Raw genomic sequence first — 21,659 nt, 5'->3', positions numbered from 1 at the left:
ACGCGTCGTTCGATATGTCGTTCGATATGTTACTCGATCGCGGCAACGATTTGAGAATCGCAAGCAGAATTTAAATTCATTGTCAGTCTTGCTTAAACCAGAGCTGGGCACGGTTGATTTAGAAATGTCTGTAATGCTGTTTTGAATAATTATTTCAAGTGAATTTTATTACCTCAGCTTTTGTGTTATATGTATCGAGGGTACTGTCTACTATTTGATTGATATATTTTACCCAGCTCTGATTTGAAATGATATTGTAAATGTGTGTATGTGGAAAATTAAGTTCCATAAAATAGTTCGGGTATCAACTTTGACTGCGCAATTAGATGATTACACGTCGATTATAAGTTCGGAGATATTTGCCAAGTTATCTGTCATTTTATTATAATCACGATAGAGTAATAAATACAGTGTTTCTATAATGGTGGTACATCGGTAATTGCAACATCAGTGGCACAAGCTGGAACATTCCGTGAGTACATTTCAAACTTATCACGCCGTTACGGTTTATTTAAATTTAACACTTTGACGATCACCCATTTCAAATTACATACTTCCGTATGAAGCATTATGACTCCTATAGTATTCACGAGAGAAGTGCGTAAGATTCGGCTTAAATTAAAAAACTTCATGTATCATTACAAATACGTCCTTGTTTAATGAATACAAACTAAATTCACAAAGCAGCTTTTACATTTTTAGTATTGCGTTTAGGTGTAATTCAATACTTGTTAAAATAATGGCTACATCCATATTACTTATACGACCGCGACATTTATCTTCGTGCTCCATTCATTTCTATTAGTGAATTTAGACACGTATAATGCTTCCTGTGCCCCACATACATACATATACAACCTTCGTTATGTTTCCTCTTTATAAAAAGTTCATGTCAAATCGTAAACTATCGGGGTAACACGCTTTGTGCGATGCAATATTTACCGTAATCAGACTTATTTCCATCATAAAAGGTGTCGCGTTTACATATTACTGGACAGCATTCTGACTTTCATTCAGCGAAAATATTGCAACTAAAGAGGCACCATATTTGAAAACACATTCCTTCTCAACTTCGCAAGCAATAATGCGAGCTTGAAAAATCCGTATATACTGCTTTGCTAAATAATAACTAAAAGGGAAATCAAAATGAATACGCAAGAATAATACAAATTGAAGCAATAATTTCTATTAAATATATTTCACTCGTAAATAATATCCAAGATCAAATAATTTCATAAAAAAAAGTTCAAAAAAATTTATAACAAATTTTAGATATGTTTGAGACTTAATTTCCGTTTCTTTAATACATACGAAATTATGTATAAACTAAAAGTACAATTACTACCTCGTTCACTGCAGAGAGCATTATGAAAGAGCACTTGGAATTACACATAAAGGTGCGATTTCATGCTGACGCTCGTCGCACGTTCTGAGCGTTAAAACCATTCACGTGACCGACGCTCAACCAACGAACGAACGTGTCAGAGCAAGTCAGAGTGAACGAGCGTCTAGCGGAAAAGCTAAACCGAGTTTAGCTTTTCCGCTTCATGTTGAAAGTCACGTGGACCGATCACGTGACTGGTTTTCACGCTCAAAACGAGCGTCGAGCGTCAGCATGAAATTGCACCTTAAAGACAACGATAAAATTTGATTATGCAATAGTAATATAATATAAACTCGGTATAAGATTTTTCTATCTAGCATAGGTGTTTGAGCCATGAAAAATAAAAGGTGTTACAGCACATGTGAAGTATAGTTCCTTAGAATTAACGTCCCCTTAAACAATTAATAGTTCTATAAGCATAATTGTTTCTATTCCTAATGGTATTGTTCGTTACGTTAATTGCATTAATTGAGACTAATAGTAACATACATTTCCAAGTATTCAGACATTTATCCCTAAACAATGTCCATTTACATTATAACTAGCTACAAAGTGCAGTCTGAATAAAAGAAATATGCCATGGCACGCAAGTTTTACCGCTTTCCTCAGTCAAACATTATTTATATTATTTTAAAGTTTACCCAGCTTGTAACTAAACGTCCCTAGTATACAAGTCTAATATTTTTCATTTACATACTGTAATATATAGTTTCTCACTCAGCCTTTTTCTTGTAGCGTTACGACAGTAAACCGCTGTACATTAATTTTGTGGAGCCTCGAAACAATTACTCTTTTGAAAGTAAATGAAAGGGTAGTTGTAGCTTGTAACGTTAAAAACAATGTTATTGACTAATTATTTTATATGTAAAACTCCAGAAAAATTCTTACGTTATGTCACTATCGAATACCTATATCTTTTCTTTTAAACTAATTGAATTTGGTAAAATCCATTTGTCGTGATAGAGTGACAAAATCATTTACAATTTTACTAAAATTTCTAGCAAGTAATTTTTTGTCATTTATATATGCTTTTATTATAAACTATATCCTTTGCTTGTGTTAGTATTATATAAGCAGATTTGTACTACAAAAATTGCACGTGTAAAGCACATAATACAATTCGCAAGTACACGTATTCAATGAAACATTTCTTTTAGACGAAGTCTAATATCAAGCAGTACATATTCCCAAAGATAAATAACAATATTTCATTATTTGAACACAATGTTCTATATATACTAATTACAATTATACAATTTACTATACATAATAGCACGTAAAATTTGCAAAAATTTGTCGCATTAGAACCTACGTATAACGCGGATCATATCTGTTCTATACAGAAAGTTGCCTGCAAAATTTTTCGATAATCTCAACTACGAAATTAAATTTCTGTAAAGTGTAAAACACTTTATTGTTTTTTAAATCTTGTGTGCAATAAATTCAACGAAATTAAAAATTCTGAAACATTCGAAATGTGTTCTTATGTGCATACAAAAATTGACCAAAAGAATTGTTCAAAGTTCAAGCACAATGTTGTACTCCGTTTTGAAATATATCACAACAAAATTATATAAAGAAGATAAGCACACCACGTAAATAAAAGTAGTATTTTAGAGAGAAAAATTCATTAAAAGGAATAATAGCATCCTTAAGTACAGTGTCCATAAAATTTTGTCGTATAATTAAATAAAATAAGAAAACTCAACAATTACTACGATTTCATGCGCAAGATATTTCGTAGGATATAAATGTTATATAACTTTGTGTTCCCATTTCAACGAAAATTTTAAATGTTCCTTATTATATAAAATGTCAAAAAATTATATAAAAATGTTAATATTTAACTCGTTAAAATGTTGTGATCCGATAAAATATTCCCCTCTTCTCAGGTAATTATATTTCCACAAATATAGAATGATTGCTAGCTACATCTTCTTTACATAATACATACACATAGAATAAATTATACAAATATATACAAATTAAGTTCTACACATTTAACATATTCTAATATACAAATCATTAAATTGTTACAAAATATGTACGCATATATAAATGCCCCTTTAGGTGCTTCACACCAAAATATACTACATCCAACTAGATTTAAATATGTGTGTATAATGTTCGTAATATGTAGAAGTTTACTGTTACAGACGATTACAAATCTTACAGTTAGCAGAAATGTAAATGTATCAGGGAAACGAAATATCTGAATTTCTCATTTACACTTTACCTTTCTGTGTGTATAGATTTGCAATAAAAAGGGTATATATATGTGTATGTATTAATTATACGAAAATATGGCAGTGATCAGAATATTAAAAACCTTTCGTAATTAGGCCATAGGATAATACTTTTATACTGATCGGAGACAGTAGTGTACATGTACTGTTTACGAACTACTGCAAAAAAATTTTGATTGTTTCATACAAAGTAATAAAAAATGATTTACAAATATGAATGGCAATTGGTGATACCATCGTAAAGTATTCATCAATCCATAATACTTTTGTGCTTAATGAAATTGTTAATGGGTAAATATATAAACCCAATATGTTCCGCTGACTTACATAAGACATCGCATTAAAAACAAAGCTAGTCCAATTGCAGATTTCACTTCAATTGTTCTCAGGCTGTACTCGTATGATTACTAGCACCACTGATAGCACTAAACAAAGCAGCGCTGTTACGTTTAAAATTCCCGACCTGCTCGTCAGGCCAGATAGGTTCCCCAAGCAACGACGACAAATTCTGACAGAGTTTCTGATAATTCTCGCGCAGAACTTCTTGGTACTCGTGCTGATCAGAAGTAATTAACTTACTATTTATTTGAAGAGCCGTGTAACATATCTTAACAAATTCTCTGAAAATAGCACATATTTTAAGTTCAACCATGTACGAGTGAGAACTTTCAACCGTTGAAAATAGCTTACCTAAAGACATCTTTCAATTCTTCAACTTTATCATCCGGATACTGCGGGGATAGTGCAGGATCTAAAAATGCAGAAGCATAGGCGAGTGGCCCAGCATTTACTGTAACGCATATGCTCCCCTGTAGTCTCAATTGCAATTTCTTCACATCCGTTGGACCTATTAGAGCCACGTCTTCCAGCTCTTGGACACGCTGTCGCATTTCGTCCAAGGCGACTTCTATCGGACTTAGTTCCATTATCCGTTTTTCAATGACTAAGATGCGTTTCTTAATGTATGGAAAAGTGTATTGTGCTAAAACGTCGAATGAAACGTTAATAGAAAGAATATAGGTATCCGTGAATTATAATTAGATGTTGGAATAACATACTTGTAACAATTGTTCTTCGCTTCCATTGATCCTCTGGATTACCCCTAGCTTTCCCCTCTTTAGTGAATGGAGTTTCGAACATGAAACACAACACATTGTGATTCTGCTCAAATTCCGTTTGCCGGAGATCTAATTCAAATTTTTCAAAATAAGGCGTAACATGCGTCACTTGGATGTATGCTATTTTTGGATCGAGCTCAGTTACGTCTATAGGTACGGAGTCCATTATCATTTTAACGTTCTCCGAGCCGAATTTATCAGAATATAAACGGTGCAAACGCTCCGAGATTTCTGACAAGGATGTAACTTTTGGTTCCTTGTAAATGTACTCTTGGCCATTTTCGTCCTCGAAGTACGCCTAGAAAAATGCACGTTTGTGACATGAATGGGACCGTTCGAATATTACGAACGGTGTGATTATTCTTTGATTATCCTCACCGAGCCAAAAAATGCAACTCTATAAAATCTCCCAAGAAGCCTCTTTCCAGATTTTGTAACTTCAACAATCTTATTGCAGGCTTGTGCTAAATGCGTATAACAATTTGCTAAAGCTTCGTAATTCCGTTTCTCTTCATACATAGGAACTATTAGTCGGTACAAATGTCCAAGAAGTTCAAATCGTTCCGCTTTTTCTAACATATCAGCACAAACTTCCAGTTGTTCAAGGAGTAAATATTCATTATAATGAATATCTTGCACGCCTAAAGTAATTCCACCAATTATAAAATTCTGTATCCGGAAGTGAGAAGAAGACCAACAATCTGTGCAAGCATATCAACAAACAAAACACTGCACAACGATACTTGTCAAAAACTCCACAAAGCGACTCCGCTAAGCAAACAAAATTCTTTACTTGCAGTAAATCGAAATAAATACTGGGATAATTTTAATGCAACACCATGCATGCTTTACAATCATTTACAATACTTGAAAGGACGAAAAGCTGAAGATTTGATATAATGGAAGCTGAATAGAATAATACAAACATGTGCAAAACATACAAATCTCACCGGCATCGAGTTTAAGGCTGCACTCGTCCCTAGAAATGTTATCAGAGATTTTGTCAAAGGCTTCAGCTCCCCATGTGTGGACTTTTCTCAGTTTTAAATATTCGGACATTAATGCAGCGATGTGTAATTGGCAACACGCAGCCTACAAGAATAATAATTATAATATACAAAGACCGTCGTATCGAAGAAAATCTTTTAAATACGCACCTCCGAAAAATTTCCATCTCTCGCGTGATTTCTAGCCATAGTTTCTAGCCACGTGTGTCTTAGTTCTGGTGTGCTAGCGTAAGAGTTGGCCAGACTATGTTGCAAATCCACCAGCATTTCAGGATCGTTGTTGTGTTCCCTCATTTGGGCAGTGGCCATTAGGACAGTTCGAATTCTTTTATTGAGGTCCTTAACTTCCACTGGGAAGCCAGTACCTTTCATCACTTTATCAGACGAAGCATAACTGTTTATTAATGAAAGCGACTCTTGAAACCTTGAGTTATTCAATCCAATAACGTTACCAAGCATTTGGGAAACGGATATTATAACCTGATTATAAATAAATAGTATAGTAAATCATTCAACGTAATGTTAGAACTAGATAAATATAGAAAAAGAAAGTTCTTTACCTGTAAGTGAACTCTAGTCAGCCCCTTCCTACTAGTAAATTCAAAGTTGCTTCTCATAAGCAAATAAAGCAAAGCGCAAGATTCTTGTCTGATGGAACTTAATTTACTATTACAGCAACGTAGTAATTCGTAACATAGGCGACCACATAGAACCGCATTCCCTATAAGATTAACATTTAATTAGGATCGAAGAAAAATTCTGAAACGCGTAATTCCTTTCTAATTAAAAATCAAAGGGGCACACACCGCCACACAAATACGATTAAGGCCGCCGCGCATTTTAGCGAAGCGCGGCGAATTGAAGAAATTATTGTCGCTGAGCAATTGTTTACAAACTTTTCCGTTTATATCGCTGCGCTGCGCCAAAATGCGCGATGGCCTTTCTGCAGTGCATATTAGGATTCATACCTTGAAAAAGAATGATCGAGTAATTATTTAAAAAAGCTCTAAAACTGGCGAAAACGTGACGGAGTAAAGTTTCCGACTGCCCAACTTGCAAGAACGACAAATATATAGAGAACACTTTTTGCATTATGGGATTGTCGCCATCTGCTGCTAGAAGTATATCCTAAAAGAAGAAAGGGTTCAAATCTTGATCGTAAAGTTTCTTCGCTCATGATTTCGTACCTTAAAGTGAATGCAGAACAGTCCTAAACAATCCAGCGCGATAAGACCAACTTCTGTTGCCATATTCGCTTCCAGCAAAGCTTGATGCACTTTGCCACTATCAACTTCAACAAGATTTTCCCTGGTGGTAGTATTATGAGGTTGTAAAGTACTAGTAGCTGGCCCTTCTGTGGTAAAGTCTGGGGGTGCCATTCTGGCTGGCAGGGTCATCGCTTTCACTGTCCTAGGCTTTCCGCAGTTGCTCCCCACATTTGTAGCTATTTGCCTCTTCCCAACATACTTAAAATGATGAAGGCTCATCCTAGAAAAATCACGATATGCATTCCACGCAGTCAACATTAATTTTGCGATGTTACATTCGATATGAACTTACTCTATAACCGTAAAAAAGTTTAATATTTCACAATCGCTGCATTGTTGCCACCATGCGATCACTTGATGGTCGCCCAAATATTTTATAATAAAGAGGAAGCAAAGTAAGATGTCTTTAACTTCTGACGACAGCAATTTATCACATCTGGGCGACGACTGCGTAACGCTTAAGGAACGCGAATGTCTCTTTTTCTCGCCAGTGCCGTTTTCAATGGGTTCTCGAGTAATTGTAGTTTCTTGGGATATATTTGACTGCGAGGCGCCAGACATGGTTGACGTGTCTGACTCTATACTAGTACAGGAATACCCATTGACTAAACCTTGCCCTGCTATGGCAGCGAAGTACGTAGAATCTCGTAGATGCATGGACGCTCTTATTGGAGATTGTGTGTCCAAATGTATCGTGAGCCTATGTTGTAACAGATAGATTATTCTATTTGCTTCTTTATTCCTGAGACAAATATGGTAGCTAAAATATTATAAACTTACCTGTGAATCGATTTCGGAGTTCCAGTAGTTGTAGTAACACTGGCAGTATCTTTACTTGCCAAAAATGAACTACTGGTTGATATTCTATTGGTACCATTTTGTTTAGCTTCCGCTTTATTATTATCATGCACAGATTGCAAACGATGTAAATGTTCTAATACAATACCCAACCACGGTATATAAATTGATGCTATTCTACTTAATTGACCCTGCAATAATAAAGCACTTTAGACACTTGCAATAAATATTAAACAAGATTATGCCATATCTCAGACATGTAATTAGTTTGCACGTAAACGTAAATTACAGTTAATTTACCTTATTCTGATATCTATCGTCAAGTTCGTGCTTCGCCATTAAATCTCTCAACGTGGCTATAGCCACTTTCCGAATTTGTACAATTTCATTCAGAGACGTCTTAACTTCTTGCATTAAAAGACCAACCAGGAAGTGATGCTTACAGAAATCTTCTGATAAACAATACTCGTTTATTAAATCTGTAACGAATACTTTAAATTAATAAATACATTTCTGCCATGGTGATTTAAATGACATTAGAATAGAAAAAATGTGCACATACACGGGCCACCTAAAAACATTAAAAATCGAACAAAATTAAAATAGCTTGAACGAAATTATTTAATAGAATGCTATAAACTCTTGACTATATTGTATGCATTTGATTTCTAATATCAGTAAACTGTTTCGTGAAGATTACTTATGACTTAATAGTAGTGTAATTATTCCACTAACCATACTCTTAACTTTACGAAGTATCTGAGATTTCGTGCAGCATTTGTACGTAAAAATATTTTCAAATTGTAGCACCAATGTGGAGATAGTATTCATATTATAAGAAAGTGTATAGAGAAGGTGTGCAACATAAAGTGTGCGTATAATGTGTACGTGATCAATCCTATATGTATTCTAAATTGCATAAATACTTGAGATTCCATGAATTTTCAAAACCTTCGCCGTTTTAATAATAAACCAGGCTTGCGTAGCAACAAATAATAATGCCATCGAAGTATTTTCTAAGAATCTACTGATCGATAGTGATTAATGTTAAGATAATTGTGTGCAACTCCCACTCACTATGGCTACTGTAACAAACCACAATAAAGACGGGAGTGTATGAACATGACTTAACATACCATCACATTCTGGATCACTCTCTGTATCTTCTGAATGAAGCATAAAATGATTACGTTATAAAGTTGAAGATATTCAGCGTAGTAACAGTGCTAGTTAATTTTACCTCTGGAAGTGATTCGCGATTGCATCATTGGCAAGTTGAAGGACACGTAATGCTCGTGGGAGCAAATTATTTGCAAGAACGTAAACTTGAAGTCGTGCAGCGCACGCGAGTCTCCGGGAGAAAAGTTGTCCATGTATGAATTGATGAGGCAGAAAACAAATCCACGATCCATGAACGTAAGACATCGCTATTTCAAAATATGCAAAATTAACAACAGAATATCTTTTAAAATAACGGGCATTATATTATAGAAATTATATCGATTATTGCATATCAACGTATATCTAATATACACATTACATGCATTCACCTTCAAGAACTGTGCGAAGCTTTTGTTCAATTCGTGAGTCTCGACAGGCATTTCCTTATACTTGGTCATAAGATAAGGCATAATAACTTCCACTAAACTTCTAACTTTGTCATGGTATTCCTTTGAGAACCTTTCATTCCTGTGCATCTGCAAAATAGTTTAGTCGAATCAAATTCTTTCTCATCGTAAAACAGCGGGGTCTATGTGTTTTGGTCACCTTTATTCTCCCTGTCGACAGTAAATGCTGCGCCATACTTTTGATCATTATTTCGAAAAAGAAGCTGGAGTGATGCATGAATTTATTCACTACTAAAAAGTCAGTATTACTTGGCTGCAGTAATGTAGGAAGATGTTTTCCCAATTGTTCGTGAACCGTTACACTGCCATTCCCTTGAGTAGGCGACACAAAAACAAACTGTAAAATGTATTAATATATTAATATATTTCTACGCAGTTGAATAATTACACAGTGTCGAAATTTTCACCTTAATATAAGCTTGAAGTGTTTCCTTTCTACCAGCCTCGTGCACCATGTTTATAAAATGTATCAAAACCCTTATAATAAACAATCCAACTTCTTCATTTGTCGTGCAGGTCAATAATGCAAACAGTTGATTCAATATAGTAGGTAGAAACGTGATGACTGTAACCAGCTGCACTGCATGCGCAGCTTTTAATATTTTGCATGTCTCTGAATCCGCCGGTACCGCTCCTAGTTTTGTATCCACGATACGTTCCATGTGAGCAAACAAATTGTGTAAATGTACATCGCGCGTGAATACAGTTGAGATTAATTGAAACGCCACTGTAAACACCGGCCGCTGAGAATCAATCCATATAATCTCTGGTCCTGCATTCTGAAACAACAAAATCCCGAATATTTGCTTTCGCAACTTGTTGCTTTACTTCTCTTCAATCAAATCGATTAAAAGAAATTTTCATTTCATCTTACTCTTACCCCTTTCCCAAGCCCCAGCGGTTGTATGGAAAGATATCCTGGTGGTAAATGTGTTGCCACAGGAAGTGCTTGTACGTTCATGTCCATATCCACGTTTAGTCTGCACAAAATGATTTTTCATTTCGTATAACTATATGACTGTATTGTCATTCGACTAGAACTAATCTCACGTACCTTCCTTTATGTAACAAGGGGGACCAGGCGTAACCGACACAGTTTTCAACTCCGTTCTCTTTCTTTTTGTTCATATCACAACTTATGTGATAGAAAGAAAAAAGCAAATGGTGTTTAGAATGAAGCTTCGTTGGCAATCGTATCTTTATTTCTTCGTACCACGAAGGGACTGCATTGTGATGCAAAACTGCGCAGGACGTGCTTATACATAAAAGTGGAGCACCGGGTCTTCCATATATACACTATTACAGAAATATAGAGATATTAGTAATATTTTAACAATATTCAAAATAGACCAGCCTATTTGGCAGCCAAGAAAACTATACATTACACGTACTCTTAAAGGCGTAGCATTTTCACTGTCATCATCTCGTAACTCAACGATGCAGGCAATGTTTCTGGCTCTCGTAAATATTTTTTGAGCATCGAAGCAAAGAGTCTGCGGATATACGTAGAGATGGTTAATATATGTCGTGTATGGGTGTACATCTTTTTCGCAAGTACTTTCAAATTCTGCGACTTCAAGTGTTGGCTCCGATGTTGGCGGTAATGGGAAAGGTTTTAAAGCTGCTAAAGACGTAGATAATGTATTGTCAGGTAGTTCTGTAATTGACTCAATTTTTATTTTCAACCAGCCAGGTATCACAGTCAATTTACTAAGTTTCTCAGGTTTTCTATACTCTGAAAGAAGTTTTAGTAATTCATCATCTTTTATCTTATTTCCTTCTTGCCTATATATCGCCGGAAAATCTGCTGATGTATCTAATTCATTACTATATAATCTAAATAACGGTCTGGCAGCCCAAGCGAAAGGCATTCTGTAATTCCCCAGTCTTTGGCAACACGCTCTGACTTGTTTGTGCACTTTTAAACCTAATCGTGGATCCTTCGTCGCCCTTAAATACGGCTCAGACGTTTGGCATATGTTCCCTTGTAATATTTTATCTATTCTCACAACCAAGAATATATCAGGATGAGGATTACTAATACTAAATATAGCCTGTTTCGGATATTTAATCCAATCTAACGGTATATTTTTTATATCATCTGGCAATTTGACGTTCTCCGTGGATTCTGTCATAATGCCTACAGGGCTTAATTCTTTGACCATTGCCTGGACAACTTCGTGATTAATGTCGAAGTGGAAGTTCTCTGTAAGCTTTCTACCATTTCTCGCGTCGTAAAGACTTAATGTTGTTTGATATGGTTCCACCTGGCACAACGATTCCTTTTCATCTATGGGTGCTTGTAATCTAAATTTAAGGCTCTCACACCTCACGAATATTCTTTGCCCAAACTGCTCTTTGTATGGATCGACATTCTGCTCGGTGGAGTTTCCTGGCTGCTGCTTGCTATGCGGAATATGAGGATAGATGCTGAACAATCGTTTGCGATTCTCACGTCTAGCTAATGCTATACTGGTATCGGTTTCTCTGGAATATTTTATTAACTGTGGATTCATACTTTGCTCCAAGCCTTTTAATGTTCCGTAAACCTATAAGCGATAGAATGAAACTTGTTTCAGTTGCGTGTGAAATTATTCTACTAAGGAGTACATATTTACTTTTACTTTTAATACCTGCATAGGTTGAGGAGAGGGCGGAGGTGTGTTACACGCTCGTTCCAACGAAGCAGCACGTTTCTCTTCTTGCTGTTTGTAATGCTGTAATACCGAGCTCAGCTTCAATAACCATTCCTGCATATCTGTTTCATTATCCGCCGCTAAAGTATATGATTTATGAGTCCCGCTCATTCTTAACTCGAAACAATACCTCCCGCGCTTTGGATTTCTGACAACTTCCGTGCAAAAGTCCATTACTATCGTTAATTTAGCTTCTCCTTTCTTCTCGTCTTTAAAAAGTTCAAGGATATAGGTGCCATCCACTTCTTGTCTGAGATGACAAAACCGTCTCTTGAACGACTTTGAACCGATATTGGCAAACATACGATCGCTGCTACCAATTTCTGGCCCTTTCATCAGATAGCCTTCTTTTGTGATTCCATTACTCTTTGTTAGCTCCTAATGACATTAAATTGTGACTATTATACTTTTCCATATTTGCTTATATAATATTTCATGATAATAAATGAAATAAACATAACGAAGAGGAATAACACTAAAAGAAACAGATGCACTGACGCATAGATTATGAAAAATAGCTCGGAACTAATTTCAAGAAAAATTCTAGTACTGTAGTATTTGTACGTTTCTTAACGTAAATTATTAAACGAATACTGATACATTTGTAATTTTAATTTTACTTATCTAATCATGCAAACTGATAAACTACACTGCAATAAAGTAGGATGTTCGTAACAGTTACATTAAAAGCGAAATGTTTTACCTCGTCAACTTGGTCTACTTCTGTATCAATTTCATATACTTCATCTTTTAGATCATCTGCCTTTGCTATTCTAAAAAATAAGGAAATGCAAATAAGCTACACGTTACTGTATACATTACATGTAGATAATTACCAATTCAAATATATAAAAATATAACTCCTTTAATCAGTTAAAATATAAAACTTAGTTTTAACTTTCACTTTTCACATATTATAATTACAATATCCAATATAATTACAATGGCAACTTGAATTGAGGAGCTGTAACGCATGCATTATATATAAAAATCTCCAAAAATAAATTAACGACAATTATATTGTTATAAACGTTTTTGTAAATGTAAAACTGAAAACATACTTAGGTAATTCAAGATAAGATCCACTGTACGCCGAATATTTGTAATGTATAAGGTTCCAATTAGACGTATAACTCCGCAGACATTCCTTCGTAAGAAGGTTCTCTCCTCCTTCCTCACTATCTGAAACTTGTGGTACTGTTGGTACAAGAGTACGGTATCGTCTAGGCAATACCACTTGCTGCGTTAGGAACAAGAAGATCGCATTAGAACATTACAGCTATTTTCCCAAACAATTATACGAGTAATTAAATTATTACTAACATAAAAAATATTGCATTACATTATACACTAAAATCAATAATAAATGAAGAAGTATTTACAGATTACATCTATATATAAATTAAATCCAAGTAAAATTCTACTACGGTACATAACTACAAGCATCCCGTCTACGAACCCATGTAATAATTTATCTGTTCATACAACGGATGTAAGATCTCCTAAATAGATAAGAAACATTAGATTGAAACTCACTGAAACATCGTCCTGCGGATAAAGTAGAAGCTCTCTCTGAGGGTCATTTTGTAGCAAAGTTTTATTCTTTAACACAAAACTTTCAAAGTCTATAGGTTCTACTAAATGTGGCTTATTCTGGAAAGAAATGAATCAATGATTCAGGTATCAGATAAATACTGATAAACAGATACATACACGCACACATTCATCCAGTTTATTTTCCCTATAAAGTACAACAATAGTTGCTTAAAAAATTCAAAATAGTTAAGGCATATAGTACGAACCAAACAGATATTCGTGATAGGAATACAGTTTACGCTGGATTGAAGGAAAAGATTAACGAATGATAAGGTATTCCAAGATACCATAAATGGGCACGTTTCAATGCGAATAAAATTATCTCCGAAAGGAGGAAAGCTTAGTGCGCCAAAGCCTGTTACAGTAACACTGAAACTAATAATGAGGTCGAACGCGTTACGAACAGAGATCAAGTGAATATCTTTTTATTTTCTTTCAGCTTAAACAATTCGCGGGGCAGCCTTCATGTGGTTGTCGGTAATTGTGATGAATAATGAATTAACGGCCTAATGAATGCTACAATAAGAAGAAGACCCCAAGGAGAGTAGGCTTCTGTTGATGTCAATTGTTAAATCGTACTTGTTGTTCGAAGCCGAGTCAAAAAGTTGCCGGACACGGTCGAGCGGCAAAAAGTGTCGGGCAGGGGATGTCAGCGGACCTACCTGTACGGTGCTCTCACGCACTACCTGGGACACGGTCTCTCGTAATTGGGCAGCCATGCCCGGCTTACCCAGGCCGCGGGTAAACTTTCTTTCGCTCATCTTTCCCGATGACACGCTGATCTCATCACCGCACTCCAACGAGGACAGTCATAAACACCATGCACACTCATTACACTCTACAGTGGAGGCCGCCCGATATCGCCGCGGCCATATTTACGCGGCTTCTAAACTCACGTCGTAGCAACGCATGACAGCTCTCCCTATGCACTTTGCACAGCGTAATATAATCACTGCAACCTATATCCGGTGGGCATGCTTCGGGCCTGGGTAAAATACGCCTTTTTAAATAGTAAACAGCAGTAAATGGCTCAGTTTATAATTGAAATGAAACACTACTTTTCTTTCGTATATATCTGATTTAGTGTTTGGGAATTAGTGTTTCCTTGGCACTGTTATGAAAGCGTGCTTAATTGCGATTGTCAACTAAATTTATTTGATATAAATATATCGAGACCCTCGGGTATTGGTTTGCATACAAGTGTTTGAAATATACTTGGAATTAATTTCACTAATATTAGAAATCTGGAGAAATATAAAGTATGCCAAGAGATATGTAAAAATATTTTGTTAATGCCACATAAAGCATTCTATTTCCAATCTTGAGTTGTTTAAAGTATTTGGAATGCCTTATGACGATCAAAGTAGGACTAAAATAGACTGTACCAGAGTTGGGTAAAATTTGAAATAGAAATAACTTTGTAGACCACCAACAGGAACTTCTAACTTTATTTGCATCATTGTAAAGGATTTTAAATACTCAAAGTACTTTGAGATTAAAAATACTACCTATATCTTCATTTCATTTCTTCTCTATTTACAAGGAACTATTTTCAATTTCATGATGGTAAACTTATTTATAGCTCTATATAAATAGATATGACAGCAGATGAAATCAGCTACTTTTTGAAGGAAATTAAACAACCAAATACTTCAAAATTTCCACAGTTTTTTTATCCATACGTACTTAAGGAGTTTAACATAAAAATCAATTGACCTTATTTCTATTCAACACACAGGTGTCTCTACTTTTTGAAAATGTGAATAAAATACTTTATTATATCACTGAAAGATATTTACAGTGAATTTAATAATAGTATATTTATATCAAATGCTTGCTGTGTGTGTGTGTGTATAATTGTACAGTTCTTTCGTATTGTAAATCCTATTATTTTATTCATTCAGAAATATTACACGGAGTTGTTAAAATAACTGAGGCAATTGAACCCTCAACTGCATCTAAAATAATTAATCGCAATTAATTGCTATGGTAAGTAGTGCAAACGGTGTACAATGCCGACAATGCCGCGTGCGTAAGATTACGGCGTGCCTATAACCACTGGCCTACAGTGACGTCTGTAATATGGTATCGTCTGCCATAGATACCAGAACGGTGTGAAAAATTAGGTCCCACTTCGAATGCAATTTTTCAAAACACCTCGACCGTACGACCGTAGAAATCTCCGCCGACCTATTAATGCGATTCTTACGAATATTTTATGCTCGGCCACGTTCGCGCTTTCATAAATAATTGCCGAATTCCCGCTGACACTTGGACTCCCTGCAAAACTGACTTGATCCGAGGTGTCTTTCACGATATATTATGGATGACGAGCTCGAAGACAGGATATTGTATCAGGTGACACACGCTTAATTAAACGTAACGCTCCTTTGTCTCACGTTAACTCTACTTGAAAACGGGGAACACTTGTTCCATGTTCAGTCTGTGCTCTTCACGTCGCGTAATTCGTATTCAAAAATAGTATCGGTAAGGTGCTCCCTTATTTTTACAACGCGCACTTTAAGCAGAGATTCAAATAAATCAGATTTATCGTTCGGCCGTTTGAACGATGGACAGCGGGGATTTGATAACTGTGATATATTTAAACGAGCGTGATTAATCGACGATGTGTAATATTATAATAACGGAGAGCAGGTATTTACTTAATCTTTGTGTTTGCCCGATAGACGTATTTGTCACACATGAAGCTGGTATCGAAATTTGCAGTGGGCATTCCCACTGGATTAAATGCAGGGATAAATACCCCTCTGGGTTACTTTTGGAGAATCATGAGGGCGTACGCATTGAAGCCGGAGGTGTTAGTTTGCGGAGCAGTTTTGGCGATAATGCTGTTCTACATACAGGCCGTCGATGTGTGGAGTCGATCATTGTTAGGAAGAATTCACTACACCCTTGGCCGTACGACATCGAAGGTATCGAAGCTACAAAGATAAAGAACGGCTTATTATTCAATTGGAAATCTTTATTACAGTTTAGATTATCTTTGTGTATAAATTTTGGTGTTATAAAAAAATGTACAATTTCAGATTTTAGATACTCGTTTAATTGCAAAAATTTGATTAATATATGGATAATAACTTCGTACTATTATGTATATTTCATAGGTATCAAAATTACAGTTCCTAGTTAATGATTCCGTTAATAATGGAGTGAAACTCAGCTGGGAGTTAAAGCAAGGATATATCGCTGCATACGCCGTTCAAGGCCACAGAGCTCGCATGGAAGATCGTTTTGTTGTACACGAAGATATGAATGACACAGGTGTATCTTTGTTTGCGGTATTTGACGGACATGGCGGTGAAGTAAGTTCAGTAATATCGAATAATTTATTTAACATTTCGAAGGCGACCTGAATTATGTCTCGGCAAACACTGAACTCTGTTTTTATGATGCAATATAGCCACCAATGAATTCTCTAGTATTTGGATACAAGAGAATAAAACTTGAGTAAGTCTACTTGTAACGCATTATGAAACAGGTAGATTTGCTCAAGTGGTTGTCAAAGCGTTAAATATCGTAGTAACTTCATCAGTTGTCTATGTATCAACTATTTAAAAAACTTTACCTTTTCGATGCTAGACATTTCATGTAATATGAAACTTGTACTGTATTTTTATGATCTTATACGATCACTGTCTTCCAAAATTACAGATTAAAAAACAGGATTAAGGTAATATAAGAGGTTCTTATAATGGCACAGTTATACAAGAATAATAATATAATAGTAAAAGTTAAATTTGAGAAACCATGAAATGCAAAGATAGATTTCAGAAAGATTGTAGTGCATTTATCATGTAACCAGATTATTTTATAAGTTAAAATTTTTACGTAGATGGTATATCACTGTAGATTAATGTGAAATGTTTTTTGTTACATGTTTATGTTGCTAACACGACTGCTTAGATTTAGAGCTGGGACTATTTGTCGAATTTTTCGGTATTCGAATATTCGAATACTTCAGTTGCTCAGTTATTTGGCGAATATAATTCGAATATTCAAGTATCCAAATGCTATCCTAAAGTTTCAAGCCGATCGGATATGTTGAAGTGGGTCAAAATTAGCTTACAAAATTTCACTCTGACAAACAAACGAACTCACAACTGAAACTAAATAAAAGCTTGTAAAAAAATGAACCTAAAGAACTTGATTTATAATTCACACCATACTGTTCGAATACTTGTAAAATATTCGAATAGTCTCAGCCTTACTTAGATTATATAAGTAAATTTAACAAGTATTGGCGTATTCATGACGCGTGCGTTAAATAGCGCATGCAGCAGTTTAGACAGATAACATATCTCATTACAAGTATAACATTTTATGCTTCACCTACACTTAAAGGGGGAGGCCTACCTAGAACGGTCAAAACAACATGCTTCTTTGGGAATTTTTTCTAGAAAAACCGATAAACTTTTATTATTAAACATTAGTCTATTGGAAAGAATACATCTTACGGATATTTCAGTATTTTTTATGGTAAAAAGTATTGAAAGGTTTGTGAGTTATAGGCGATGACCGAGATGTCTTTTTTGTTTAGGCACTCTGCGGTGACAACCGTAGCTCGGTGCAGGATCATCCAAAATTGAAAATTCGACATTTTGTAGATAATATATGAAATTATCTAGGCGTTATAGGGCCCGATTTTGGGAAACTTATTTTGAGGCAAAATGGAGGCTGTGCAAAGTTGAAGCATCGATATTTGGCAAAAAATCGCTCGTTTTTCGAGTGTAAAAAATCCAGGCACAAAAAAGGAAAAGCTCCCAATATCGCTTAGATTTTGACCCTAAAATAAGCCTGCAAAGCCTCGAGTAAAACGGTTCATTGATTTTCTAGTTATGTGTGTCACCGACTTTGAAAACATGATTTTGAGGAAAACGCGTTTAAAGTTTTGGGTCTGAGCCCTACACCGAGGTACACCTCCTACTTACACGCGTATAACTTTGTCAATTTTTGTCGAATTAACTCGACACTTTCAGGGAATATTTTTAAGATATTGTCCTTCAAGAAAATGTAAAAATCGAGAAATCGATTTTTCGAAAATTCCTAGGTAGGCCTCCCCCCTTAAGAGGTCATTCTGGTAATCACGCCGCAAAATTCGGCAACATTCAGGTTTTTTTTCTCAGTGAATACAATGAATAACAATGTCAAACTTTTTTTTCATTTTTAAGCTACTTGTAATGTATACGGAACAATTTTTTTAAATACACTTTTAATTGTGTTTTTTCAATGTTATCTGGAGTTCAAAATCGCGCCTTTGGAAAGAAATACCTGATGTTACAGAAACACAAATAATAATGAAATTGCACTTTGCAAATTGTTATAATGTTAATTTCTTATAATTATTTAATTATGATGTCATTATATATTATAAAATATATCAGTATTAGTAACATTAATTACATACTATGAATATATTTATCGTTAAGAACTATGAAATAGATTTGGACGAAATATTTTTCACAGTTTGCAGCAAATTATGCGTACGATAATCTTATTCCGAACATTAATAAAAGAGTGGTTGAATTGAAAGATATGATAGCTGGCAGAGCACCGCGAAATGCAGAAGAGACGTATAATGTTGAGGAGCCACAGAAAGATGAGAAAAGTGAGAATACAGAAGGGTTTGTTGAACGAAAGAAGTCGTTTCGAAAGACAGTAAGCACATCGATGACGGACGATTGCATGAAGAAGACTGTTGGCCTAACTGATCCAGAATTGCTTGACAAGTTGGATAGCTTACAGAGACCAATTACAAGAGAGGTACGATGATTACTAGATTTTATTTTTCACAATTACAATGATACACATTTGTTATCTTTGTTTCAAGGTGAGGCCCTGCAGGACAACACGTAAACCATCGAAGGTAGATGTTACAAATTACCTTGACGGAAATAAAATAAACTATGCTAGATTATTGACCGATGAAGTGTTAGCAGCCGATCGATTATTAGTCGAGGCTGCGAAGAAAAATATGGATGTAGCTGGTAATTATTTAGTTAAGGCCTATATTAATTCATTTACATGACTCTCAAAGTAACTTCTGTATTATAATTCGTGTGTGCTCAGGAACGACTGCCTTAATTGCTATTTTAGAAGACAATAAGTTGATCGTAGCGAATGTTGGAGATTCGAGAGGCGTAATGTGCGATGGAAAAGGCAACGCAATACCTTTATCCTTCGATCATAAACCTCAACAAGTACGTACGTTTACTTATTTAAGCAGAGCTTCTACATAGATTGTAACGAATCTGTTTTACCTATTAATTTTAGGAAAGAGAGAGGAGGAGAATAAATAAAGCTGGTGGATTAGTAACATTTAACGGCGTGTGGAGAGTAGCTGGTATATTAGCTACATCTCGGGCATTGGGAGATTATCCGCTGAAGGATAAAAAATTAGTGATTGCTGAGCCGGATATTTTAACCTTCGATCTTAGTGATCACAATCCAATGTTTATTGTCCTAGCATCGGATGGCTTGTGGGATACTTTTACAAACGAAGAGGCTGTGGCATTTATTAAAGAACGCATAAATGAACCACATTTCGGAGCAAAAAGTATTACACTGCAAAGCTATTACAGGTAATATAAAGCGAGGCTATAAAATTATTTGATGTATATTAGCTTAAATAACTTTCTCTCACTACTTGTTTCTTCAACATTTAGAGGTTCTGCAGACAACATTACTGTGGTTGTCATCAGTTTGAAAGATCGTAAATACAATGCATCAGAGGCCAAAAAGAATCAATAATGTTTGAATTATGCAATAGACTTGGGATGTTCTTTTCCAAAGATATTCTAGTCATTAATTACATATTAACGACTAGTAAGTATATATAAGTCTGGAAAGAGACGACTGTGTACACCTACTGTCCCTAAAAAATGTGATATTTCAGTCATTAAAATGTTTCTTTTTCAGAACGCAGCTTCGTGTTTAATTTTATTGAAGTGTTACTTCTAGCATTGTTTGTGCCTATATATTATATTCAATATTTTATGTAGCCCAACTTAAATCAAAATATTTGCTTTCCCTCCCCATTTCTCTCCGTTTAATAGCGTAACAAAGTGCAATGTTGTTCTGTTACTACGCGTATGACCAGAACTTGCTAATATTAAGCGTATACAATGTTCCTCAAATGTCCGTTTTTTCTATTTTACTAGCAGTGTACGAGTACAAGATTTCTGTAACTTGTGCGTATCATGCATTATTGTATTATAATTAAATACTAGAATTAAACTTTTAAATAATACAAGTTTTCATGTACAAATATGGAAGCATGATATTTATTTTTATATAAACTGGGACGAATGAATTCTAGAAATGTGTGATTGGATAACTCGTGCTTGAATATATCGCATTGAATGATTAACGACATTTCAGTGTGATAGTTTATAATTGAGGGGCTAACAACGTTTAAATGTAATAATTCGTAATTGTGTACGTTGAAAATAGTAGATAATAAACACATAATACAAGTATGAATGATCCAATTTTAAATAAGTTTTTTAACATAATACGTGTATTATGTTGTTACATAGAAATATTTATGACACTCTTTATGTTTTTAAAAGTTAGTAAACTACTTTAACCAATTCCCTTTGAAAGTTACTAATTTAAAAGCAATCTCGTTAAATAACGTTAAAATGTTGAACTAAAAATATTTTCTAATAATCTCCCGCTATAACATATTAAATACATATGACTATAAACTTTTAGCAAGTCAATTATATTTCTTATTTACTTAATTATATAATCTACACTAAAAACACTTTCAAACTTTAAGTTCGATTTTATTACACAAATTTCGAAATACAAAAAATTTCATGACATTTAAATAAACACAATTTACTGTTTGTAAAGTGTAGCGAAAATTTGTTATTTTAAATATATATTATGCTAC

At 34.8% G+C, this 21,659-nt stretch overlaps 3 protein-coding genes across 14 annotated transcripts in view; 2 read left to right on the top strand and 1 right to left on the bottom strand.

Moving 5' to 3' along the window:
- Positions 1-21,659, top strand: part of Crz (corazonin) — a 110,990-nt gene that overhangs the window by 25,779 nt on the left and 63,552 nt on the right. The window lies entirely within an intron of this gene.
- On the top strand, positions 117-21,244 carry LOC143368856 (protein phosphatase 1L). 5 transcript variants are annotated; one of them, XM_076812028.1, is made up of 10 exons: positions 117-472; positions 15,646-15,730; positions 16,429-16,674; positions 16,867-17,064; positions 19,226-19,522; positions 19,590-19,746; positions 19,829-19,959; positions 20,033-20,340; positions 20,425-20,584; positions 20,678-21,244. In XM_076812028.1, the coding sequence occupies exons 2-9, from the start codon at positions 15,728-15,730 to the stop codon at positions 20,507-20,509; spliced, it is 1,425 nt and encodes a 474-aa protein (XP_076668143.1). In that variant the 5' UTR covers positions 117-472; positions 15,646-15,727; the 3' UTR covers positions 20,510-20,584; positions 20,678-21,244. The 5 variants fall into 5 exon arrangements, with proteins under 5 accessions (XP_076668143.1, XP_076668142.1, XP_076668141.1 ...); XM_076812027.1 differs by lacking the exons at positions 117-472; positions 15,646-15,730 and adding an exon at positions 15,842-16,099 and having other exon boundaries at positions 16,882-17,064; XM_076812026.1 differs by lacking the exons at positions 117-472; positions 15,646-15,730 and adding an exon at positions 15,842-16,099.
- Positions 359-14,723, bottom strand: Ziz (dedicator of cytokinesis protein Ziz). 8 transcript variants are annotated; one of them, XR_013085297.1, is made up of 26 exons: positions 14,404-14,723; positions 13,682-13,798; positions 13,207-13,385; positions 12,849-12,918; positions 12,083-12,523; positions 10,841-11,998; positions 10,504-10,745; positions 10,330-10,429; positions 9,857-10,228; positions 9,589-9,786; positions 9,372-9,518; positions 9,062-9,248; positions 8,958-8,987; positions 8,122-8,300; positions 7,804-8,012; positions 7,316-7,723; positions 6,943-7,243; positions 6,724-6,883; positions 6,316-6,476; positions 5,906-6,235; positions 5,690-5,840; positions 5,127-5,449; positions 4,689-5,046; positions 4,321-4,612; positions 3,958-4,250; positions 359-1,129 (listed from the first exon to the last, which is right to left on the bottom strand). XR_013085297.1 is itself a non-coding variant. In XM_076811989.1 (25 exons), the coding sequence occupies exons 1-25, from the start codon at positions 14,500-14,502 to the stop codon at positions 4,016-4,018; spliced, it is 6,447 nt and encodes a 2,148-aa protein (XP_076668104.1). In that variant the 5' UTR covers positions 14,503-14,723; the 3' UTR covers positions 1,636-4,015. The 8 variants fall into 8 exon arrangements, 7 of the variants coding, with proteins under 7 accessions (XP_076668104.1, XP_076668105.1, XP_076668107.1 ...); XM_076811989.1 differs by lacking the exon at positions 359-1,129 and having other exon boundaries at positions 1,636-4,250; XM_076811990.1 differs by lacking the exon at positions 359-1,129 and having other exon boundaries at positions 1,636-4,250; positions 5,699-5,840.

The sequence above is a fragment of the Andrena cerasifolii genome, chromosome 5 (assembly GCF_050908995.1).
Source record: "Andrena cerasifolii isolate SP2316 chromosome 5, iyAndCera1_principal, whole genome shotgun sequence".
Taxonomy (NCBI): Eukaryota; Metazoa; Arthropoda; class Insecta; order Hymenoptera; family Andrenidae; genus Andrena; species Andrena cerasifolii.
This window is presented reverse-complemented; position numbering and strand designations above follow the sequence as displayed.

What these genes read in the sequence shown, in the direction of transcription:
- Ziz (XM_076811989.1), bottom strand. Translation starts at nt 14,502, where the DNA reads ATGAGCGAAAGAAAGTTTACCCGCGGCCTGGGTAAGCCGGGCATGGCT. An exon ending in GAGTGATCCAGAATGTGATG is followed by an intron (nt 8,301 to 8,957) that starts GTATGTTAAGTC and finishes TATTCGTTACAG; the next exon opens with ATTTAATAAACGAGTATTGT. An exon ending in GAGTTGCATTTTTTGGCTCG is followed by an intron (nt 5,047 to 5,126) that starts GTGAGGATAATC and finishes GCATTTTTCTAG; the next exon opens with GCGTACTTCGAGGACGAAAA.
- LOC143368856 (XM_076812026.1), top strand. Translation starts at nt 16,064, where the DNA reads ATGGATGACGAGCTCGAAGACAGGATATTGTATCAG. An exon ending in TTGGCCGTACGACATCGAAG is followed by an intron (nt 16,675 to 16,866) that starts GTATCGAAGCTA and finishes TATATTTCATAG; the next exon opens with GTATCAAAATTACAGTTCCT. An exon ending in ACACTGCAAAGCTATTACAG is followed by an intron (nt 20,341 to 20,424) that starts GTAATATAAAGC and finishes TTCAACATTTAG; the next exon opens with AGGTTCTGCAGACAACATTA.